At 40.9% G+C, this 20,479-nt stretch overlaps 1 protein-coding gene across 6 annotated transcripts; it reads left to right on the forward strand.

The window, feature by feature from the left end:
- Positions 1-410: 410 nt before the first annotated feature.
- On the forward strand, positions 411-20,010 carry impg1b (interphotoreceptor matrix proteoglycan 1b). Of its 6 annotated transcripts, XM_037241712.1 has the most exons (19): positions 411-913; positions 4,307-4,519; positions 5,773-5,939; positions 6,089-6,117; positions 6,318-6,367; positions 6,453-6,499; positions 6,574-6,723; positions 7,649-7,707; positions 7,857-8,041; positions 8,120-8,500; positions 8,571-9,427; positions 9,509-9,925; positions 10,758-10,847; positions 14,490-14,709; positions 15,530-15,740; positions 16,717-16,902; positions 16,979-17,162; positions 18,016-18,099; positions 19,260-20,010. In XM_037241712.1, exons 1-19 carry the CDS (start codon positions 844-846, stop codon positions 19,341-19,343), a joined length of 3,684 nt encoding a protein of 1,227 aa, XP_037097607.1. In that variant the 5' UTR covers positions 411-843; the 3' UTR covers positions 19,344-20,010. The 6 variants fall into 6 exon arrangements, with proteins under 6 accessions (XP_037097607.1, XP_037097605.1, XP_037097606.1 ...); XM_037241710.1 differs by having other exon boundaries at positions 8,571-9,925; XM_037241711.1 differs by having other exon boundaries at positions 8,120-8,488; positions 8,571-9,925.
- Positions 20,011-20,479: the final 469 nt, after the last annotated feature.

Consider the following 20,479-nt stretch of genomic DNA (forward strand, 5'->3'; position numbering starts at 1 on the left):
CGCACGCCAACACGTTTGCGTCACACATTCACGACCGGTGAGCTTATTTGTGCTATTCAAAAGAGAACACAAGAAGCAATACAATATGAAACCAATGGTGATACTTGAGAGTGGAGATAAGAGAGGTTGCAAAAAAGCAGTAATAGACAACAATATGAAGAACTGACTCTTGACCTGTTCCTGTGAGGGTTCGCCACAGCATTGAATGATTTGTTTATATCTGTCTGAAATTGATCTCATCCCGTAGAGGTTGCAGAATTCATTACTTTAGGGCACACACACAGCTTTCCAATCCACACGTTTGCTTGGATAAGGATTGAGACTAAAGCTCATTGTGCACATGCACAAATAGAGGTCTTGTGTGCCATTTTTTCCCATCAGAACCAAGCCGGACCAAAGCAGAGAGGGCGGCGCCATCCAGCAGGTTGTTTGGAAACGGCCCAAACGTGTGCTCAGCTGACAGAGTCCGTTCGTGTCCAGAAGGCGGCTAACAAGATGAAGCCGGGCGTCCACGTGGCGGATTACGAGCCGCGAGAAGAAGGTAAAGGGATTAGACCCTAAACAGAATCCGCTGTCTTAACCTCATCACTGTTGCCGCTCTGACGGGAAGAGACCCGAGGTCCAGCCGGGATTCCTGGAGTGTCCCACCCTCCTCTTTCTCACCCGCTTCGCTCCCTCTGCTCGTCCATCCATGCAGCCGTTTCTACCGGCCACTGGGATCCCACCGAGGCACCCAGGAACTTAGACAACAACTTGGACGGCATTCATTAGGATATTTCTACACACTCTGCAAGAAGAGGCATCCTGGACATCTTGTATCAACACCTTGGAATTTAACGCATCATGCTTTTTAAATTAATACTATTCCTCTTCATTTGGTGTCCGCTGGGCCTCCAAGCAAGTCAAGTTAAAGGTAGGAAAACATCAGAGAGAGCTTGTTTTGGCAGATGGGCAGTAAGTACCTTACACAATCTCATGAGATCCAACACAAGAGCGTTCCACAATTATCATGTTTTGATTGTGGACAGTCACAAACGAGATGGAATTGATGATTGTAATTTTCCAGCAAAGACCGTCTTAGATTTTGCAGTTTTATCACCATTGGTAACTGCAAGTTGAATGTGAGGCACCAGAACTCGTAAATCAACAAAGAAATCTTATGATTCAGCTCTTATGATTTATCAAATAAGGAAAATAGTCCTGATATACAGTTGAATAAATTCCAAATTGATTTCTTTCTTACCATGTATTGTGCTTCTTATTGCGGTTGTAATTTGTAGCAGTGTAGAACTTTACTGCATCAAATCAAAAGCTCTTTTTCTTATATAGCACTGTTTCAATATCATTAAAAAAAAGTGCCTTTGGTGTCCTCATCAGAATCATTCAGTCATCCCGAAAATGTAGAGGAATAATAAAACTCGGCCAATCATACGGTACAATCTTAAAATGTTTCCCTTCATTTAATTCATTTTTTTTTGTCATTGCGTGATTTTAGCTTGTCTTACACACTGCTTTGCTAACTGAAGTATTTTTGTATTAAGTGGTTGAGTGGTCATAATATGCTTTTATTTTTCAAACGTCCTTTTATCATGTATCTTCATAATCATATTGAGCATTTTTTTACGTGTCCACCCTCTCGTTAAGAGTTAACCGCCTCTTTAACACACACTGTGACCTCAGTGACATTAGGGCCAGTATTTTGTCTTTCTTCAGCTGAGGCTGAAACAGTTGTTTGCATCTCCTGTGCTTGCTTTTGTTTTGTTTCTTCTTCTTTGTCTTCTTCAAAGCTGCGCATAAGGCAGAATAATTGATGATCTGCTTTGTTTGAAGAAAGCGTGCAGATGTACCTATACTACCTAATATTATGATATTCCCAAGGACGTTAAAAGCCCTCCACTGTGGAATGTAATGAGGAACTTTTTATTAGATCCACAAATGCTAGTTGAAACACACAACTTAGTGTTAGCTATGAACAAAACAGGTGGCTGTGTGTGCGTGGATAGTATAATGTGATAACGTCTGGTGTCTTGATCGGTGTGATGTGCCCGCTTGAGCTCATTACGCTGAAGGAAACAAAAGCCATTCTGTTCCCGGCGTCACAGGACGCTAATCTTTTCTGGCTCGTAACTCCGCCGGGCGGCCTCCTGCGCCTGCGTCGGCCATCAGGGCCTCCTGTCCCTCCTCCCTGCTCTCATCCCCGTGGCTGTGCATGTGCGCAGTAAAACAACACCCCCAAAAAGACCCTCATTTGGAGTTTTTCTTTATCAAAAATGATGTGAAATTAATTTTCGCTTGGAAGTGCGGTTGTCATAAAACATCCATCCAACCAACTGTTCGATCATCTGTTCGTCCATCCATCAGTCCATCCAAAATTAGAGAAAAATTGGAAGAACAAAAAATATCAGAATGTTATGAAAAAATATATATTTTGAATTTTTTTTAATTGAAGCCTGTTGTTTTGAATGTACTTCATTATTTTTTTGTTTTCGTCACATTTTTGATTTTGGGCCACAAAAGATTCCGCCCCACAAATACTCCCTTACAACAAGCACAAAAATGTGACTGGTTTGGCTCTCCTGGCAATGATTTTATTTTCTTTCACATTTTCAGTCTAAGGCTATTTTACATTTGGATTTCTGAGTGCATTTTTGTGCAGGGAAAAGTAATCATATTTCTCTATTCACTTTCACAAAGGTGTCTTATAATGCAGTACAAAACACTGCGCTCGTGTATTGCTAAGCATGAACAAAAGCAAGGTTCTTCATTGGCGGCTGTTCCCTGGCACGACATGTCAAAGGTGTACTATTCGCTCTCTCAATGTTGTGCCGCTGCTCTTTAACGTGGAACTCTGAAGGACGTGCTTTGGAGTGTCAATCCTCAAGGCTAACGGAGGAGGAAAACACACCTACGCTGCATCCTTTCTCTTAAAGTCACATACTGAACATTTAACATTTTTATCAGCTTCCCTTTTCACTGTTGCAATAGCCAGTACGGTGCATCACACTGCGACCTTGACTCCGTCAACGCGTCACATCCGTGCACAAACCTTAAGCAGATTAATCATTTGCTATTACAGCAATGATGTGAACATGGAATTTTCCTATCATTCAAAACCAAGTTAATCATGAAAGCATAAAATATTTTTCAAACCTAAAAACAACAGTCTATCTGGATTTTAAATACACCTGACAATATCTATGGCTGTATTTGTTAAACCAGATAGTATCATTTAATGTCCTAGAGGTGTGTACAGTATATAGTCAAAGCAGGTTTTGTGAGGGATTAAAAAAAAGTCAAACAACAACGCTAGTGTTCATCTCAGATGTTTGCACAAACTGAGCGCTCGGTGCCGCACGTTGTTTATCCAGTGTTTGCACAAGAGTTCATCTCGCTTGCCAGAATTGCAAGAGGGTCACGTTGCAGAATTGATCTCTCATTTTGTTTCTCTCCCAAAAAACAACAACGAACAACAACCCCCAAAAATCTTTAGTTTTCTTCAATCTTGTTGATAATCCAGAGGAAGGCCGTTTGTTATTTGGGTCTGACGACTTCCCGTCTGTGTTTGGGGGCTCATAAATCCTGGCTTATTTTCTTAAGAAGCCCTCTGAGGGTTGCCACCTGGCATCACAATGCCGGCTTTTCTTTTCAAACAGCTCTGATGCAATACTGACGAGTGGCGCGATGGTGTGTGCAACAGCCCGGAATTAGTTTCTCCTGCACTGGGTAATGTGTCGCAACTTGTGCCCCACATGGCCGAACGTGTTATTCGTCAAGTTTTCAAATCTTTTTTAGGCACTAATCCTGCACAAACTAAGCTCTATGCTGTCGAAAGGGTGACATTTGACATTCAACATTATGTGGACTGGCCAGTGAAGAATGAGTGACTTATGTAGTGATTGACAATTAGACTAGCCAATGACGATATATACACATATATATACCGTATTTCCCGCACTATAAAGCGCACTGGATTATAAGGCGCACCTTCAATGAACGGCCCATTTTAAAACTTTGTCCATATATAAGGCGCACCGAATTATAAAGCGCACCTTCAATGAATGGCCCATTTTAAAACTTTGTCCATATATAAGATATATACATTTGGCCCGCGGGCCGGACATTGGACACACCTTCTGTAGTGGCTCAATATTGGTCCATATATAAGGCGCACCTGATTATAAGGCGCACTGTCGGCTTTTGAGAAAATTGGAGGTTTTTAGGTGGGCCTTATAGTGCGGAAAATACGGTACATATCGACGTATATATGAGAAAATATATAAATGTTGTCTGTTCATCCTCCTTGCAGACATCCAGCACCACGGTATTTCCGGGCTCCGGGATGTTAAGTATCGGCACTTTCTAGAAGCTTCTAGATTGACAAAATACAACAGTAACAAAGCGAGCGAGGAAGGACATCGGAGGAAGAGGTCGACCATTTTCACCACTGGTGTCAAAGTATGTCCCCAGGAGACCATAAAAGCTGTCATCGGCAGCCATCGAGCATACTATAAGCTCCGAGGTAAATGTGCTAATGCTTTTTTTTTAACTTGATGTGAATCTAAGTCACACACTGAAATATGTCTTTTTTAAAATATATTTTAATAGTGTATACGTCATAAGAATAAACTATCTCTAAAAAAAATTATGGCCATCTATTCACTGGTGGCTCTTTGGAAAACCTTTAGCAAATAATCATTTTGCAGATTGCTCTCCTCAGCTGTGTCCCTGCCCTGAGAACTTGATTAGTTCCAAGATTGGTGTTCTTACAAGTCAGCCTTGTCTTTTACTTCAATCATTTTGTCTGAATGGGCTTGTACCTTTCACCGAACACTTCTAAAACTTTTCCATTTCAGAAAAATACAGATGTCAGCTGAATCCGTTTATTCCCTCTATCACAGTTCTCATACAAACACCTGCTAAATATGATTTGAAAATAAAAAAAGATAAAATATCCAAAGAATTAACATGTCAATAATGATAATAGCAAACGGATATATCATTTTTGGTGAAGACACAAAGAAGCCTTGATAGCCAGTATTTATATGCAAATGTTCTCTGTCTAGAAAATAGATTGCGTTTGATTCAAGCAGTGCATTAAAATGGCCACCTCACTCTTACAATACAGCAGTTGATAAAGTGCATGACTCCAATGCGTCATTCAAAAAAAAAAAAAGGACGCAGGATGACTTTGCCGGTGTGGACGTAATCGCTGCATGCAGAAATTAATTTGTCAGAGAATAAAGATGATGTTGGATACTTTGGACCTTGCAGGCACAAGAAGACTCCATTGTGTTTGGGAAATTTATATTCATAAAGATATGCAAATGTGGCAGATTGAAAAACATGAATAGGTTGACCTTTATTGAAGTGGACCAACTAAATTTAGTATTTTATTTATTTATATTATTGTACTTTATTTGGAATTATGCTCAAACATTATTAGGAAGCGATCCGGTTTATGCTGTGGATTTACATAATTACATTGATACATATATGAATATTTATGAAAATGGAAATATTAATTTAAAGTAATTAATTCCAACGTACTAAAAATAATGTATGCATTTTTGCACATTTTCCATGCTCCAATTTCCCTATGAAGAAAACTGTAAGCTATGAGAGAATTTCATCAGCACATATTTACAGTTGATATTAAATGTAAATAAAGTTCAGAAAACAGACCTGTGCAATTGAAAACCAAATATGAATGATAAGGTGCACCGCTTCGTGTCCACTTTTTTCACAGACTATAATTTGCTTCTTCTTTTCTAGTTTGTCAGGAAGCCATTTGGGAGGCTTTTCGCATTTTCCTGGACCGGGTGCCAAACACTGAGGAGTACCGATCTTGGGTTTACACCTGTCAACATGAAAACCTCTGTATGGACGATCTGGCTCAGAACTTCAGCAGTTCTCAGGAGCATCTGGACATGGTGGCCCGAGTGAGTCCTAATTTGCTTGTATTTGTCATCTTAATAAAAAACAGTCAGATTGGACTATTTTTCGTAAACATCAACATTATTCCAAAATGCAGTAAGAATAATACAAATATTTTTTTTTAAAATTAACTCAAATTTCAACTGCCTTTCAGAGAGTGGCCGAGCAAGCTGAACTTGAAGGGTAGGTACAAGCTCAATAGCTTTTTTTGTATGTGTACGTTTCCTTTTTTATTATCCAAACTGTTGTAGTACATAACAGTCAAAGATAAATGAATAAAAATTGAACAAATGATTTCCACTTTGATTGAAGTTTGTTACCAAACGTGATTCTTTGCCTAATATACGAAGTCACGTTCTAATGACGATTGTCTCAATTACCAGTGTTGTCGTGGAAACAGCGGCACCAAGGGTGGAATGTGACTTAAAAACAAGTGAGCTGATGATCGACCAATATCATATGCGTTCAACATCGGGAAACAAACAGTATGCTAACGTGCATATTTCATTTGGTCTCAGGCACCAGGACCCCCCCAGTGATTCTCATTCCAACAGAATCTGAAGAGGTACTAAAACACCATTTCAGCATCTTATTTTATAGGAAAATCATTGCACTGAATAACGCATTTGTATTTGCCAGATAAAAGAAGAGCCGAATATGATAAAAGAAAGCTATGGGGAGTACATTGTAGAATTCAACGCGACCATTGTGGAGCCATCGTACATCGAGTTGCTGCATAACCCCCAGGCAGCTGATGCTGATGACATCACCGGAGAAATAACAGACAAGGTACGATCTCATAATCATATTTGAAGAAGTTTAGTCTATATGAAAGTATTTGGATAAGTTGGGTTCTTGAAAGAAGCATCAAAATATCCAAACAGTCGGAGTCTATCCGATATAAATGTCACCTATTCTTTAAGGCTGTGTTGGCCTTTCTTTGTAGACTGTAGCTACTTTATGACTTGGACTGAATCCAAGTGGTTCTTTTCCCTTACAGCCACATTGGGACGGACGGTGGAGTGTGTCCACTTTACTCCTGGCCCAAACACAGTCATGAATCAATGTCCATAGGGGGTCCTATAGCGCGCAAGCCAGAAGGTTAGGCGTCGAGCTAATTAGGTGAATAAGTACTCCAGTGTCACCTCATACTCTCAATGGTTAGGGAAGGCTACCATATCTGACGTGATTTATTCCCCTATCAACTCAAATGTTCAGCTTTGGCAGTGCAGCAACTTCTACTGGACTGTAAATTCATTGATGTATTTAGGCCACACATCTCTTGGCAAGCCCAGCATTGCTATGGAAATGGCAGTAATCAATTAGAAGCACTGACACGGTAGTGATAGTTCCACGCTGGGAGTTCAGATTTGGGAAGGCAGTAGGGATTATCGGCATTTCTAAACAGATGTGTTTTTAATTGGGTTTTAAATCAGTTGAGTGGCTGGGAGTTGCAGATGTTGTCTGGGATGGAGTTCGAGAGGGTTGGAGGCGAAATGGCAAAGGTGTCGGGGTGTAACATAGGAGGAAGTCCCTTTGGCTATTAGAGAGGAGAATATATTGTGATGCTGACTGGAATTTTAGGAAAGGTAGGAGAATTTTAGGGCTGTGAGGATAACGTCTTTTACCGCTGCTCACTTTCAAGAAATTATGGTTGTGATGGGAATGAAGTTAACTTTTGTATTTGAGTTTATGCCTCTTTTTTTTTCGGTAGATACTTCATGCACTTAAAAAAATTGCAGGATTCAAAGAAATTCGCATGTTGGAATTCAGGTGAGTTACTGTTATTGTTGAAAATTCCACAATTGCACACATTTGTTCCCTGAATACTTTTGTGGATTTGTTGTGTTGCTGAGTCGTCAATGTAGTCCATAAACATTACCTTCATGCAGCTTTATGACTTGAATTGTTGTGTGAATCAGGTCACAGGATGCCATTCTTCATTATGCTGTGGTCTTTAATGGAGACACGGAACAGAGTGATGAACCGGAACCTCCAAACGGACAGACAAATGTGGATGCTCTGAAACTGAGACAAATGATAGTGAAAGCTTTACAAAAGGAGCCATCACTTCCGCTGGACATACAGTATCTCACCTTTGAAGTTGGTAAGCGCAATTTCCACGCTGCAGGAGCAGAGCTGCTGAGGAGAAAGTCAGATTGATTTTTCTTGTGTTTCTTGTCAGTAACTACTGCTTACCCAGATGCCGCTCTCAGCATGTACACCACTGGGAGCGGGGATGCCATCAAGGTCACTGAAGAGAACATCACACCAAAGTTCTTCCCCACAGTGGCAGCGACAGAAAACGCATTTGAAAGTACCACAATTCAACCTCAAATACACACCTCGGTGCCTTCCTTACTGACCATCCTCCCAGAATCCACCTCTGAACCTACAACCATTGATGAGGTGCCAGTGGCAGCAGCAGTGGAGGATGTATCCGGAGGTGATCCTTCGGGGGAGATGAGTGACATCATCATGGCAGATACAACACCGGAGGCCATCCTAGAACAAGGACAAGAGGCGAGGGTCATTGACACAAGTACAATGGAAGGTAACAGTGGAGGTGAGGCGATGAAGTTATAATTTCTTTTAGGGTAAACATGTCTGAAAGTCTTTTTTCTTTCTTTTGCAAGAACCTGAAGGGGCAGACACAAGGGAGAATGATTCGTCATCACCAGACTCCAATCCTGAAATGCTGATCATTGATGAAGCTCACCTCTCTGGCACAGAATCTGAGTTGTTGTCACCTGAGGATGTTATCATAAGCATGGAACCAGAGCCTGACCTGCAGCCTATACCGTCACCTGAGGGCAAAGATGACGCCCCTATCGAGTTTACCAATGAAGTGACAAGCGTTGCCGCCACCAAAGCCTCCATTGATGTTTCCAGTGTAGCAAACTCTTTCAATGAAGTAGTCAGAAATATAGTTAATGAAGTTCCCAGTGAAGCAGCTATCGAAATTCCCAATGTTGTCGCCAGTGAAATTCCCAGTGAGGCCTCGATCAAAATTTCTAATGATGTCGCCAGTGAAATTCCCAGTGAGGCCTCTATCAAAATTTCTAATGATGTCGCCAGTGAAATTCCCAGTGAGGTTCCAACCAACTTCATACAAGACCCTAGTGACACATCTCGTGATACCTCCAGTGAAGCTCCAATGGAAGTCCCCAATGATGTGTCCACCAATGTCCCCAGTGAAGCTTCCAGGGAGCTTCCCAACAAAATCTCTACTGAAGCCACCGCTGAAGTATTCAGTTACCACAATATCCTCATTGAATCCACCACTGAAGCTCCCATGTTTGTTCCTAGTGCACCCACCATTGAAGTCATCAGTGAACTCCCAAGTGAAGCCCAAAGTGGGCTCCAAGTCGAAGTCTCCAGCGATGTCTCAACTGAAGCTGCCAGCATGACCCACAATGAAGCTCCGAGTGAAGTCTTCAGTGAAGCACCCAGTGAGACCCACAGTGAAACTGCCAGCATTGCACCCACTGAAGTCCCCAATGAAGTCTCCAGTGAAGGTTCTGTGGAGGTCCCCAGTGAAGCTCCTAAACCAGTCCCCACGGAAACACTTAGTGTCTCCAGTGAAGTACCAAGTGAGACCCCTGGGGAATCTCCAAGCGAACCCCCTACCCCAGTCCCAAGCGAAATACATGAAGTCGAGTCAAGTGGAATGATCCCAGCTTTGGTGGAGCTTCCTTCAGAAAACTCTAACGTCCAGGACGATGTAGAGTCAAACCAGGGTGGGACAGAAATGACCGAGTCACTGGAAGAGGACAGCAGTAGTGTTAGATACCCTTCCGAGGCTGACGAGCGTTCCACAGCCGCTCCAGCCTCAAGACAAGCCAGCACTCCTGTGCTGGCCGCGATACAGCAGAGCAGAGAGTTAGTAGTTTTCTTTAGCTTGAGAGTGACGAACATGATGTTTTCTGACGACCTGTTCAACAAGACCTCCCCAGAATATAAATCACTGGAGAACACCTTTCTGGAGCTGGTAGGTACACAAGCTTTTATGCTGGATGTAATGTTGATGCATGCTATTTTGGGGTATTTTCTTTTATGACTTCATCAATGTGATGAAAATGTTTGACAAGGTGATTGGCGCGTAATATGGACTTTGTGAGGCTGCACTTTGTAGCTAGCCTTATTCTCACAACTGCCAATTGAGCCAAACATAACGGATTTCAATTTTTTTCCTTGACTTATATATATATTTTATATTTGTTCAGAAGTTTAATGTGGTGATAAACAAAAGCCAACTTTCAATTTAAGTGTGCTCTTGCCAGCAAATAGTAACTATTGAGCACTGTACCATATCAATGAGTTAGGAGTAGAAACTGCACAATAATCAGAAAGTAACTTTTTAATTTGACTTTTTACTTGGTGGCTGCCCCAGGAGTTGTTAAGTTTATTTATTTTTTCTACTGTGTTGAAATGCGAAATGACTAAGTGACAATCATTCATTTGCTAACTGACAAAGACCCGAGCCAAAGTTAAAAGAATATAAAGAAGCCAAGCCAATGAATGTATGTGCTAAACACTAACAAAACTTACATAAAAAATTTCTGATCATGTCATCATACATATCAAAGTTTATACATGTACACAGTGACTTTGGCACTGACACTAGCTCTGAATAGCAGCTGTGTCCTGGATGGTCTTGAATATGTTAGCTTGGTAATTTTGGGTCACTTTGCTTTTGTCTTCTTCTTACAAACTGACATTCCAGCACATTGACTTTTCATTTTAAGGTCAAACGATTACTTATAGTCAAGTGTCGAAAAAGGGGAATGAAAAGGTTCTACCAATAATTGTGTTTCACTCAGACTCAACACTCTGGGCCCAGAAAGCCGCCAAATCCTGGAGCATCCAGTAAATCTGGGCCTAGGAGACAGACGACTTTAGCCTCCATACCGGTATTTTTTTCCATATTGGAACTCACTTGTGTGACATCTCAGAGAGAGCGCAAACTTTTCTTACCTAACTACTTTTTAATGCATCTTTCCTAACTCAGTATGACAAACTGAAGCCACACTAACACACTTTTCACTTTTAGACGTCACTATAACTGCCTTTATATTTAGCTTTGGTTGTTTTTGCCTTAAACTGTGTGTTACATATAGTTGGCTGTGAGGGAAACATTACTAAAATGTTTTTAAATTTAAATCACCGCTAATGCTCATTGATTTGCATGTTGTATTGTGAATTTTCTTTAACCACTGTAAAAATGACAAACAAGGATATTTAATTCACATTTCAGATTTATAGGGGGCAGCACACGTTATTGTACGACAAAATATTAAGAAGTAAATGCTGAATTGGTCTCGAAATCAAAACAATTATTCGGGGTGAGACTACCTAAAGAACATGTAGGCTACTTTTTACACGATATATAAAAATAATATGTTGAGGCTAAACATAGATAACCTGGTTTTCATTTAACTGTGAGCTCGAATAAGCGGATTTTGGACTTTGTTGATATTCTTAAACCACAATCTCGTGCGTGGAATAAACTAAATTTTATAAATGTGGTGCAGTGCAGTGTAGTTTGTCTTTTTTTGTGAGGGAAACATAACATGGATGTGTTGGGGCCTTATGTTCCTGCAACAATTTAGTAACATTTCATACAAATTGTAATTAGTAGACAACTAATTGTGTTGCAATAATTCCTAACCACATAACCATTTTCAAATGATTAAATATTATAGCTCATCCAACATTTGGAGTTGCATATTGCTACTCACATAAATAGTGATTGTCCCTCCAAGACAGCGATGGGCAATTGGAGTCCTCCCGCGTGTTTTATAGGTCTACCTGCGGCAACATGCCTGATTCAAATGATCAGGATTGCTATCCAGCTTGTGCACACCTATCTTAATATCTGACCATTTGAACCAAATGTGTTGCAACAGGGAAACTCTCCATAATATTCATTTTTATTTTTATTTTTTTTTAAAAATCCATAGATGCGTACACATGGAAAAACAGTATTTATAATGACTAGGTGGTTTTAAAAAAAAGGTGCTTGAGTATTAAATTCTCGTAAAAACAATGTTAGCATATGATTATTAGAATAATCCTTAGGAGTGAGGTGGCCCGTTTTTCATTTGTTTTGGGGTGCTACAGGTGTATTGTTTGTTGCTGTTTGGGGTTGCTAACCCGGCCCACGCATTGTAGTCTGAATCATGAGACCTTGGTCTGCCTTAGTCATTGTGGAGGTTTGTCATTTGTGTATGCTAAGAAGCTTTCTGTTATTCAGGTCAGTTCCTGCCCTACACACACACACACACACACACACACACTCACACACATGCACACACATGCTATTAAGGGTTTCAAGCTGCTTTGCGCCCTGTGTGGGCATCTGCAAGCATCTACCTTGCGTGTACTTGTTCAGATATGAAAACAAACGAAATGTACGTTCTAATGTGAATAAAAGTGAATTGCTACTGGTTGAGGTTTTGTTGAATCCCTCTCGTGGGTGAACGTATCTACCGTAGTTACTATAACTAGCACTACCGCCAAGCTTAAACCTCAAAGGGCCTCCATTGTAATCTGGTTGGGAAAAGCGGGACGATTGAGTACAATAATTGAAGACGATTGGGAGATGTGGCAACTTTTGGCTGGAAGGAAATCAGCGGGCTCAGGGACAAGATGGATTTTTGTGAATTCACAAATACCGTGGGAGTTCAGCTTGCAGGCAAGGTTACCCAAAATTCAGCTAATACTCAAATGGTACGTCTTCAGGCGCTTTGGACTATTGAGGTTGCACTGTTTGTAGGGTTCAATATTTTGTCATGTGCGAATGCGAAGGAGCAGACCTAACATGTAACTGAAGTAGTTTTTTAGCCCGAGGCGAGCCCGCAGGCCAGGGAGCTGATTACTTCCCGATACACTGTCAGTTCACGTATCATTGGAATGAACTGTTCCTGCTGACGATGTTGATTTATTTTCCCCACAGAGAAGTTTTCCTGTCTGTCTGACATCACATTATCAAATGAAAATGTATTAATTAACAAATGTGGATTAAAAAAAAAAACAAAGCCTCTCCATCTCCAATCTTTAATGGTTGCCCAAACAAAGGTTTGTGCAGTTCTCATCATTCCTTGTTTATAACTTTCTGGAAGCACAAACAATAATGTGGTCAGACGTTTGAGATGGTAAGTATTTACTTACTACCTTTAATCAATGATAGTCCGCTAGAATAGTCCTTTAAATGGGCTATTTGGAAAAAAGAATGTGACATAAAACAGCCCATTTAAATGGTTTTGCCAGACCCCCATTAGTGATGCTGCACACCCAGTCTGACATGTATACATGAAACTTGCCCTTGTTGAACTCCTCCTTTAATGTACCTACTGGTTTGTGAAGCAACCACTAAAAACTGGACATGGAGGTTGGAATTACTCACAATGATGCGATTTTTGAAAATCAGGTTTCTATTCGCTGTGACGTTTGGCCTTGTGACACCAGAGAAAGAATGTTTCACTGGGAACCAGTAGATACAACTAGCAGTAGTTTCTCCTGCCTAGATGGGATGCGACTGTTGTGCGGTTTTGCGATAAAACCACCACACTGACCTTCCGCGTGCGAGGTAGCCGAGGCACTGATTGGTCTCGAATCGATTGTTTACGGATAATTTGCCATCGACGCTTGGAGAAGAACGGTCAGGAATGGCGGATAACAACCTGCCAGAGACTATTAGCCAAAGGGAAGTAGCTGTCACTAACGCGTCGGTGGACGAGATGTGAAGTAACCCCATCAGAGGCGAGCTCCTTAAGGCCTTCTTATCTCCCGCTTCGCAGCCCCGTCCAGCTAGGGCCTAATCTCCTTCGCTTGGTGTTTACCTTCGTTTGCAGCACGTCATGAAGCGGCTGTGGGTTGGGAGTGCAATCGATGCCCATTGATGCGGGGCCATTACTTGAACCGGTTGAATTCTTGCTCCGTCTCTATAGTCTTTTTTTCTGTCTTCCTCGTCTGAAATAAAAAGCAGCGTTTATGGTCTGCAGTGTTGGCTTGTTGTTGCTTTTGCATGCAAGGCCTCGCTTGTTACGCTTGTCTTTTGCTAAGCGGCTGATCCCTCTCACTCTATTTCGTGACTACAATTAGCACGTTCTCTGACATACGGAAACCCTAATTTCTCTCTTCTTGATCTCATTATGCCATGTGCCGTCATGGCGGGATTTCATGCTCGCATTAAAAATTAAACGGCAAACTATTCATAGTGATCGCACAGTAAAATATGACCCGAATAGCTTCTGGATTGGACGATGCGGTGCCAACCTCACCAGCGAGACGATTCAAAGTAGATCCTGTGGTCTTCTTCTCAGGGGGGATGTAGATGTTGAATGCGTCTTATCTCCCCAGGATCAAGACACGATTCCTGCTTGCTCTGATCTTACCTTCAAACCCTGATTTATAAAAGCCCCTTTTTCCACCTTCTCTTGAATACTAACCAAGCTTGTAACCACACATAGAGCTAAGAAAATCAAATCACGCTTCTACTTTTGTCAGGACAAACTTATCAAAAATGAATATGCGTCTCTCTTACTTTTTAGCTTTTACCCTACCTTGAGTCCAATCTGACCGGATTCAAGCAACTGGAAATCCTCAACTTCCGCAATGGCAGCGTGGTGGTGAACAGCAGACTGAAGCTGGAGAAAGAAGTGCCGTACAACGTGACTGAGGCGGTGCATTGTGTTCTGGAAGACTTCTGTAGCGCCGCAGCCAAACGTCTTGACATTGAGATTGATAGCCGCTCCCTGGAGATAGAACAAGGTGAGATGTCCTTGCTGATAGAATCTCGACTACACTCCTTGAAAAGAAGTTTTTTTTAAATTATTTCTCAGTTATTTCAATTGTTCAACCACAAAAAGTAGTCTCTAAGTAAAAGAAAAAGTCTGACAACCCTCAGTGGCATCTCAATGCTGAAATATGAGGAATTAGTTGTTTTGATGTCATATAATAGTCTTGCATGGTGCACAAGTCCACCCAATTGTGTCAAACTGTAAAACTGGTGTGTGAGGCTAATTTATTCTGTCTCCAAAGGACCCGACTGAGTAAAAATGGCAATTCATGTGGCTGAAGAATTAGTTAAGAATTAATTAATTTTAATGTTATTTTCACAAGTTTGATTAATGCTGAATTGGATGCTTAGTAGACACATTATGGTAATATGATGTGCTAAAGATTAGGTGATGGGTGTTTCAACTGAGAAAAGTTACAGCTCTCACTACATTCTTGCATTGACTTCACATTCGATGATGTGGTCATGAATAGTAATATAAAATTTATAGAGCTTGACTCGTTCTTCTCTAATGAAGTTTATTGAGTTCTGGACTCAAGTCCTTTGCTTATTCATGCCACAAGGTCAAAGTCCCCAGTCGTCCCTCCTTCTCGCACCGCAGCATACACGTGATGCATCTTGTTTGCACGCACGAGTTCCCGACTGTATATCTTATTAAAAGTCGACGCTTCACTGCTCATCAATCAAAGCGCCCTTTCAGTCATCCTCTGAACCTGGAGATGGCGGTCGGTCGGCCGGCTGACTATGCACGCCGCGTCCATGATAATGTCACACGGCTGCTTTTTTCTGCAGCCGACGAAGCGGACCCGTGCAAGTTCCTGGCCTGTAATGAGTTTTCACGCTGCGTGGCGGACATTTGGAACAACGAGGCCGAGTGTCTGTGCGACCCGGGCTACAGCTCTGTGAATGGCCTTCCGTGTCAGAGCGCATGCGACCTGCAGCCAGACTACTGCCTCAATGGAGGCTCGTGTGAAATTATCCCTGGCCATGGAGCCACATGCAGGTATAGTACAAGGAAAACAGCACGAAACAATTACAGCTCATGAAAGACAACAGACAAACTTTTTTAACTGCAGGTTCAAACCAAACTGAGGTAGGGTTTTTACTTTTTGGACCTGGATTTTACAGTAAAAAAAATGTCTGAGCTTCATCTTTGTATAAGGGTTGCAAAAATGGAAAGAAAAGGCACAATGATTGTTTTCGTAATTGCTGAAACTCATATTTGGGTAAAACAGTAATCGGGGAGGTGGCAGACAGTGCCCCACCACATAAGATAAGGTTTTGACCCACACGGGGAAATTCTAGCACAGGGCCCTTTTCCTTTTTTTCCCCGAGATATATTTTATACAGTAAATATTACAGACCAGTGATTAGTTGAAAAACCAATTTCCCTTGGCTGTCTTTCTGACTTTCAGTTCCTGCTGACGCTCTGTTCCTTTTTCTGCACAGCATCGACAGCCATTAGTTTGCAACTCAAACAACACAATTCAAACAGCCAATAACCAAAACAAGATTCCGAGCCATTTTGTTGACTGTTTCTGCGTTTGTAAAAACATATACCGTATTTTCCGGACTATAAGGCGCACCGGACTATAAGGCGCACCTTCAATGAATGGCCCATTTTAAAACTTTGTCCTTATATAAGGCGCACCGGACTATAAGGCGCACTGTCGGCTTTTAAGAAAATTTTAGGTTTTAAGGTGCGCCTTATAGTCCGGAAAATATGGTACCCATTTGTTTAGTTTATTGACTTTGAAGATAAATTAGTATTGAACACATATATAATATTATCATACATAATTTCTTCCTAGATTTTAGCACACATGCTAGTATGTAGATATTCACCAAGATGGGAACATCTGCATTTACTACATGGCAGTGGGGTGACATATTCACTAAAATGACTGCAAAATATTCACAAAGTAGTTTGTTTTATTTACGCCTGAGTCTAGCTAACCTAGATAATTTCCATGTTCTAGATGCCCTGTAGGCAAATACTGGCACTACCATGGGGAGCGCTGCAACGAGCTGGTTTCGGTACCATTCGACCCGTCGCTAATTGTAACCTGCCTCGTGGGAAGCCTCTGCCTCGTTTGCGCCATCATCGGTATCCTGGTGTTCATTAACAAGAAGTGCACAGCAACGAGGAAGGCGGTGACTTTGGTGTAAGTCGGAAACGCTTCGGCGTTATTTTGGTCATGTGAGGCTTTTTCAAAATGTCTTCCCTCCTTCCCCCACTAGGCACAGCCTTGCTCCCTATCCCTTTGAAAATACTTTGAGGGTCAACCCAGTATTTGAGAATGACGATGGCATCTTAAGCCAAGTGTCCACACTGCCGTATCCCACCAGTTCGGCCTCGTCTGGCTCTCATCATTCTGAGCAGGAAGTGTATGCCTCAGTTGAAAACATACATCTCAGTATCGAGGTACATAGTGCTGAGCGGTACAAGCACTTGGACTAACAATCACGCTACTAACCGCTCAAGTAGATGACTCACTGCTCTAACACACTCTTCAGTCATTTGTGGCATCAGAAACTCTAACTTCCACGCAATTGATTTGGAAATAGATTTACCCGTAGGATGGAACGGAAATAGGAATAATGCGTTTTGGGTGTTTTTCTTTTTTTTCCTTGGAGCGGTGGGGCCATGGAGGGGCCAGAAATATCTCAGGTGGTCAGCAAAATGCTAGATAAATAAATGAATGAATAAACAAATAAGTAAATAAATTGATTGAACATTTCTTATTGATAAATAAATAAATAAATAAATAAAGTTTTTATGAGTCAAGGATTCCAGCAACAGGTGGAACTGTCATAGCATTAAATTCCAATGCATGGTGACATCTTTAATTCACAAGCTTTTATAGATCAAACATATCTAAAAAAAAAAAAAAAAAGAAATGTCCAAATATGTTTAAGGACTCTTTGATTAAAATTTGATGTTAACCTGAGTATTTTGGAAAAACAGTAATACTGGTTCTACTGTGCTTGCGTCAAGTGTGTAAGGATCTTCTCTGCGGACACGAAACACAGATGAGGCTCCCTACAACGTCGCAAAACTTCCAAAGCTGCTGTTCAAAACCCTCCATAGATGACATCTGCTGTGTAGTTATAGCTTTAGGTCAAAATGCTTGTTGCACTGTAGCGCCCGTCACTTTTTATTTACTCTCCATCTGCTTACGTGCTCTCTAGGCGCCACTGCAGGCATGAGAAATTAATGAAGCGTGATGTAAACACAGTGGGTGTCCACTTTTTGGACGTGTGTGTCTTTCCCACAGATCCCCAGACAACTCTACACCACAAGATCCGAAAAGTTAGTATCGGAGCTGGTGGACTTCCATCAATGCATCCCGCACAATGAGGTGAGAAAAGCACACTGTCAAATGACACTTGTGGCTAGTAGGATAGAGTAGGAGTGAGAATGAGATGGATTCATGATTAAAAAATGCTTTGCTCCCTTCAGGTTAAATATGCACTTCATCTTCAAGTATGCAGTGAATATTTTATCACGTTTGCATGAAATATTGTATAGCTCTGAGATGCAGGCAAAGGAAAATGTGTTTATGAACCAGACCCAATCATTCAACAACAACCTTGCTAAATGTGCATTAGCAATCTGCTAGATTAATCTCTGATCTTGATGAACCACTTTATGGATGTTTTCAGCAATTTTAGTCTGGCTTGGACATCATTCCACCCCATGAACCGGACTTATAAAAATATAGGCGATTGTTGTCACGTGTAGGACTCAGCCAGTACTTGACAGAAATTCCTGCTTTATGATACTGTTGAACTTTTTGTAGGCTTTTTAACCAGGTTTCTATAATCCACAATTAGAATATTTCGTCTAAAAAAAAAAGAAGCTGAACCAGAAAGAAAATTGAATGATACTTCATAAACCAAAACAAAATTGGCTGAAAATCTTATTGGCAAACCAAGGTTCAACTTTACCCTCCAATCATGCATAAAAATAGTCAAGTGTTGCAGATAAAGATACAAATTATGGTTTCAGCAGATAAGTTTTATCAGAGTTCTGCAAAAAGCCATAAAAATGATCAAAAACGATTCTTTTGATTCTGTTAGTAGAATACAGGTAATACCTCCCAGAAATTCTCGCTGCTCCTTCAGCTGTCAGCCTCCTCGAAGCTTCTCCGTTGAATTTTTTTCACCCCTTTTAATCAATTCTGTGGAAAAGTCAAGTTCTTAGTAAAGCCGCCACAGTGTTCCATGGTATATCTAATACCTTAGAAATTCCTTGGTACCTGTCTGCTGATTCATATCTTTTTAAAAATACAATCTCTCTGATGCTTTGGAAACTCTCCGTGGACCCGATGGCTTTTGGAAATGAAAATGTCAGGAAAATCCCACGACAACAGCGGAACTTTGTCCCGGGTTAATCAGAGGGTATGCATCGTGCACAGTTACATAAAACGTGAAAACACTTTTAAAATGATGACATTTCAAGAAGAGTGTGTGGACCTTTTTTTTTTGTATCTATTCTATCTCCTCTTGCATCCCTCAGACGTGGAGGCTGCCAAATGAATACAGAGCGTGTTTTCTTCTGTGGACATCAGACGGCGAAGGCGGTGAGGCCACCATGGTGTGATGGCGCGTCCCTGGGTCACCGTTGCTACGGCAACATAGCGAGCAAAGGATCTCCCCAAAGTCCCCGTAAAGTATTAGGTCATGAATTGTTCATAGTGATGAATGTGTCTTGTTAGACAAAGCGCTATGGATTTTCCAATGTGTGCGGATTGCCGTTGTTTTCACGTGGAATCGAATATTTATTACATAAAATGAATGGTAGGAAAATTGCCTGTATGGCTATTCTTCCCTCACAATGAGGTATTTATTATTTATAGTGACACACTTGGTGGTATTTTACTTTAGACGTTCTTTTTATGCGCAATTGTTGCGCCTCCAAAATTAGAGAAAAAATGATATCTTAAAAAAGAAAGGTTTAGGTGTTTTACAAGTTCCTCAACACCTCTCTGTCTGATCATCTTTTTTTTGTACACATTTTACTATTAAAATAAATAACCAATAAAATGTTTTTTGTTCAATAAGAGCTTTTTTTTGTGGCAGCTAAATATTTTTCCCATTAATTTTTTTGTTTTCCTTATCGGAAAAATCATTTCTGTTAATTAAGGCCATACATAAATTTCAGGGTGTGTTGTCCACAGAAATAAACGCTTCAACTCAAATAAAAAAATTTTTTCCTATGAGGGGATGTGCTGAAAGATGCCTTGCCTCAAATAATCAAAAAACACAATTTTTTCTCCCAATGAGGGAAAAATATCCACTCAAAAATGTCATACCGCAAATAATTGTTGGGTATCCTCAAATAGGTAAATATTTATACTCATATAATTGTCTTCTTTTTACATTTCAGGACAAAAAATATTTCTGTAACCACAGCCATGCCTCAAATAATTGTCATCCACTGAAACAAACGCATAAAAAAAAAGACATCAGGATTTGATTCCCCCAATTTTAGCTGCCTTTCTTCATATAACTGCAGGAAAATAACAATTCCCCTTTGATAAATAACCAGACGGCACACATTTGGCAATTCGTTAATTGAGACAAATGACTGTTTTGATGAGATAATTTACCGTGTTTATCTTGTCCGAGCACGCTTAAACGTGCAAGCTGAAGAACCATTTCCTTCGGTGAACCTTTAATCTGCTTTAACTGATCACCTTGTGAGCGTGCGAGCCTCGGATGAACATGGGCCACACA

This window comes from Syngnathus acus, chromosome 22 (genome assembly GCF_901709675.1).
Source record: "Syngnathus acus chromosome 22, fSynAcu1.2, whole genome shotgun sequence".
NCBI lineage: Eukaryota > Metazoa > Chordata > Actinopteri > Syngnathiformes > Syngnathidae > Syngnathus > Syngnathus acus.

Bases quoted from the DNA above. Each gene is read 5' to 3' on its own strand.
- impg1b (XM_037241710.1), top strand. From the start codon at position 844: ATGCTTTTTAAATTAATACTATTCCTCTTCATTTGGTGTCCGCTGGGC. The intron at 6,724-7,648 runs GTACGATCTCAT...TTTTTTCGGTAG, and splicing joins CCGGAGAAATAACAGACAAG to ATACTTCATGCACTTAAAAA. The intron at 9,926-10,757 runs GTAGGTACACAA...TGTTTCACTCAG, and splicing joins AGAACACCTTTCTGGAGCTG to ACTCAACACTCTGGGCCCAG.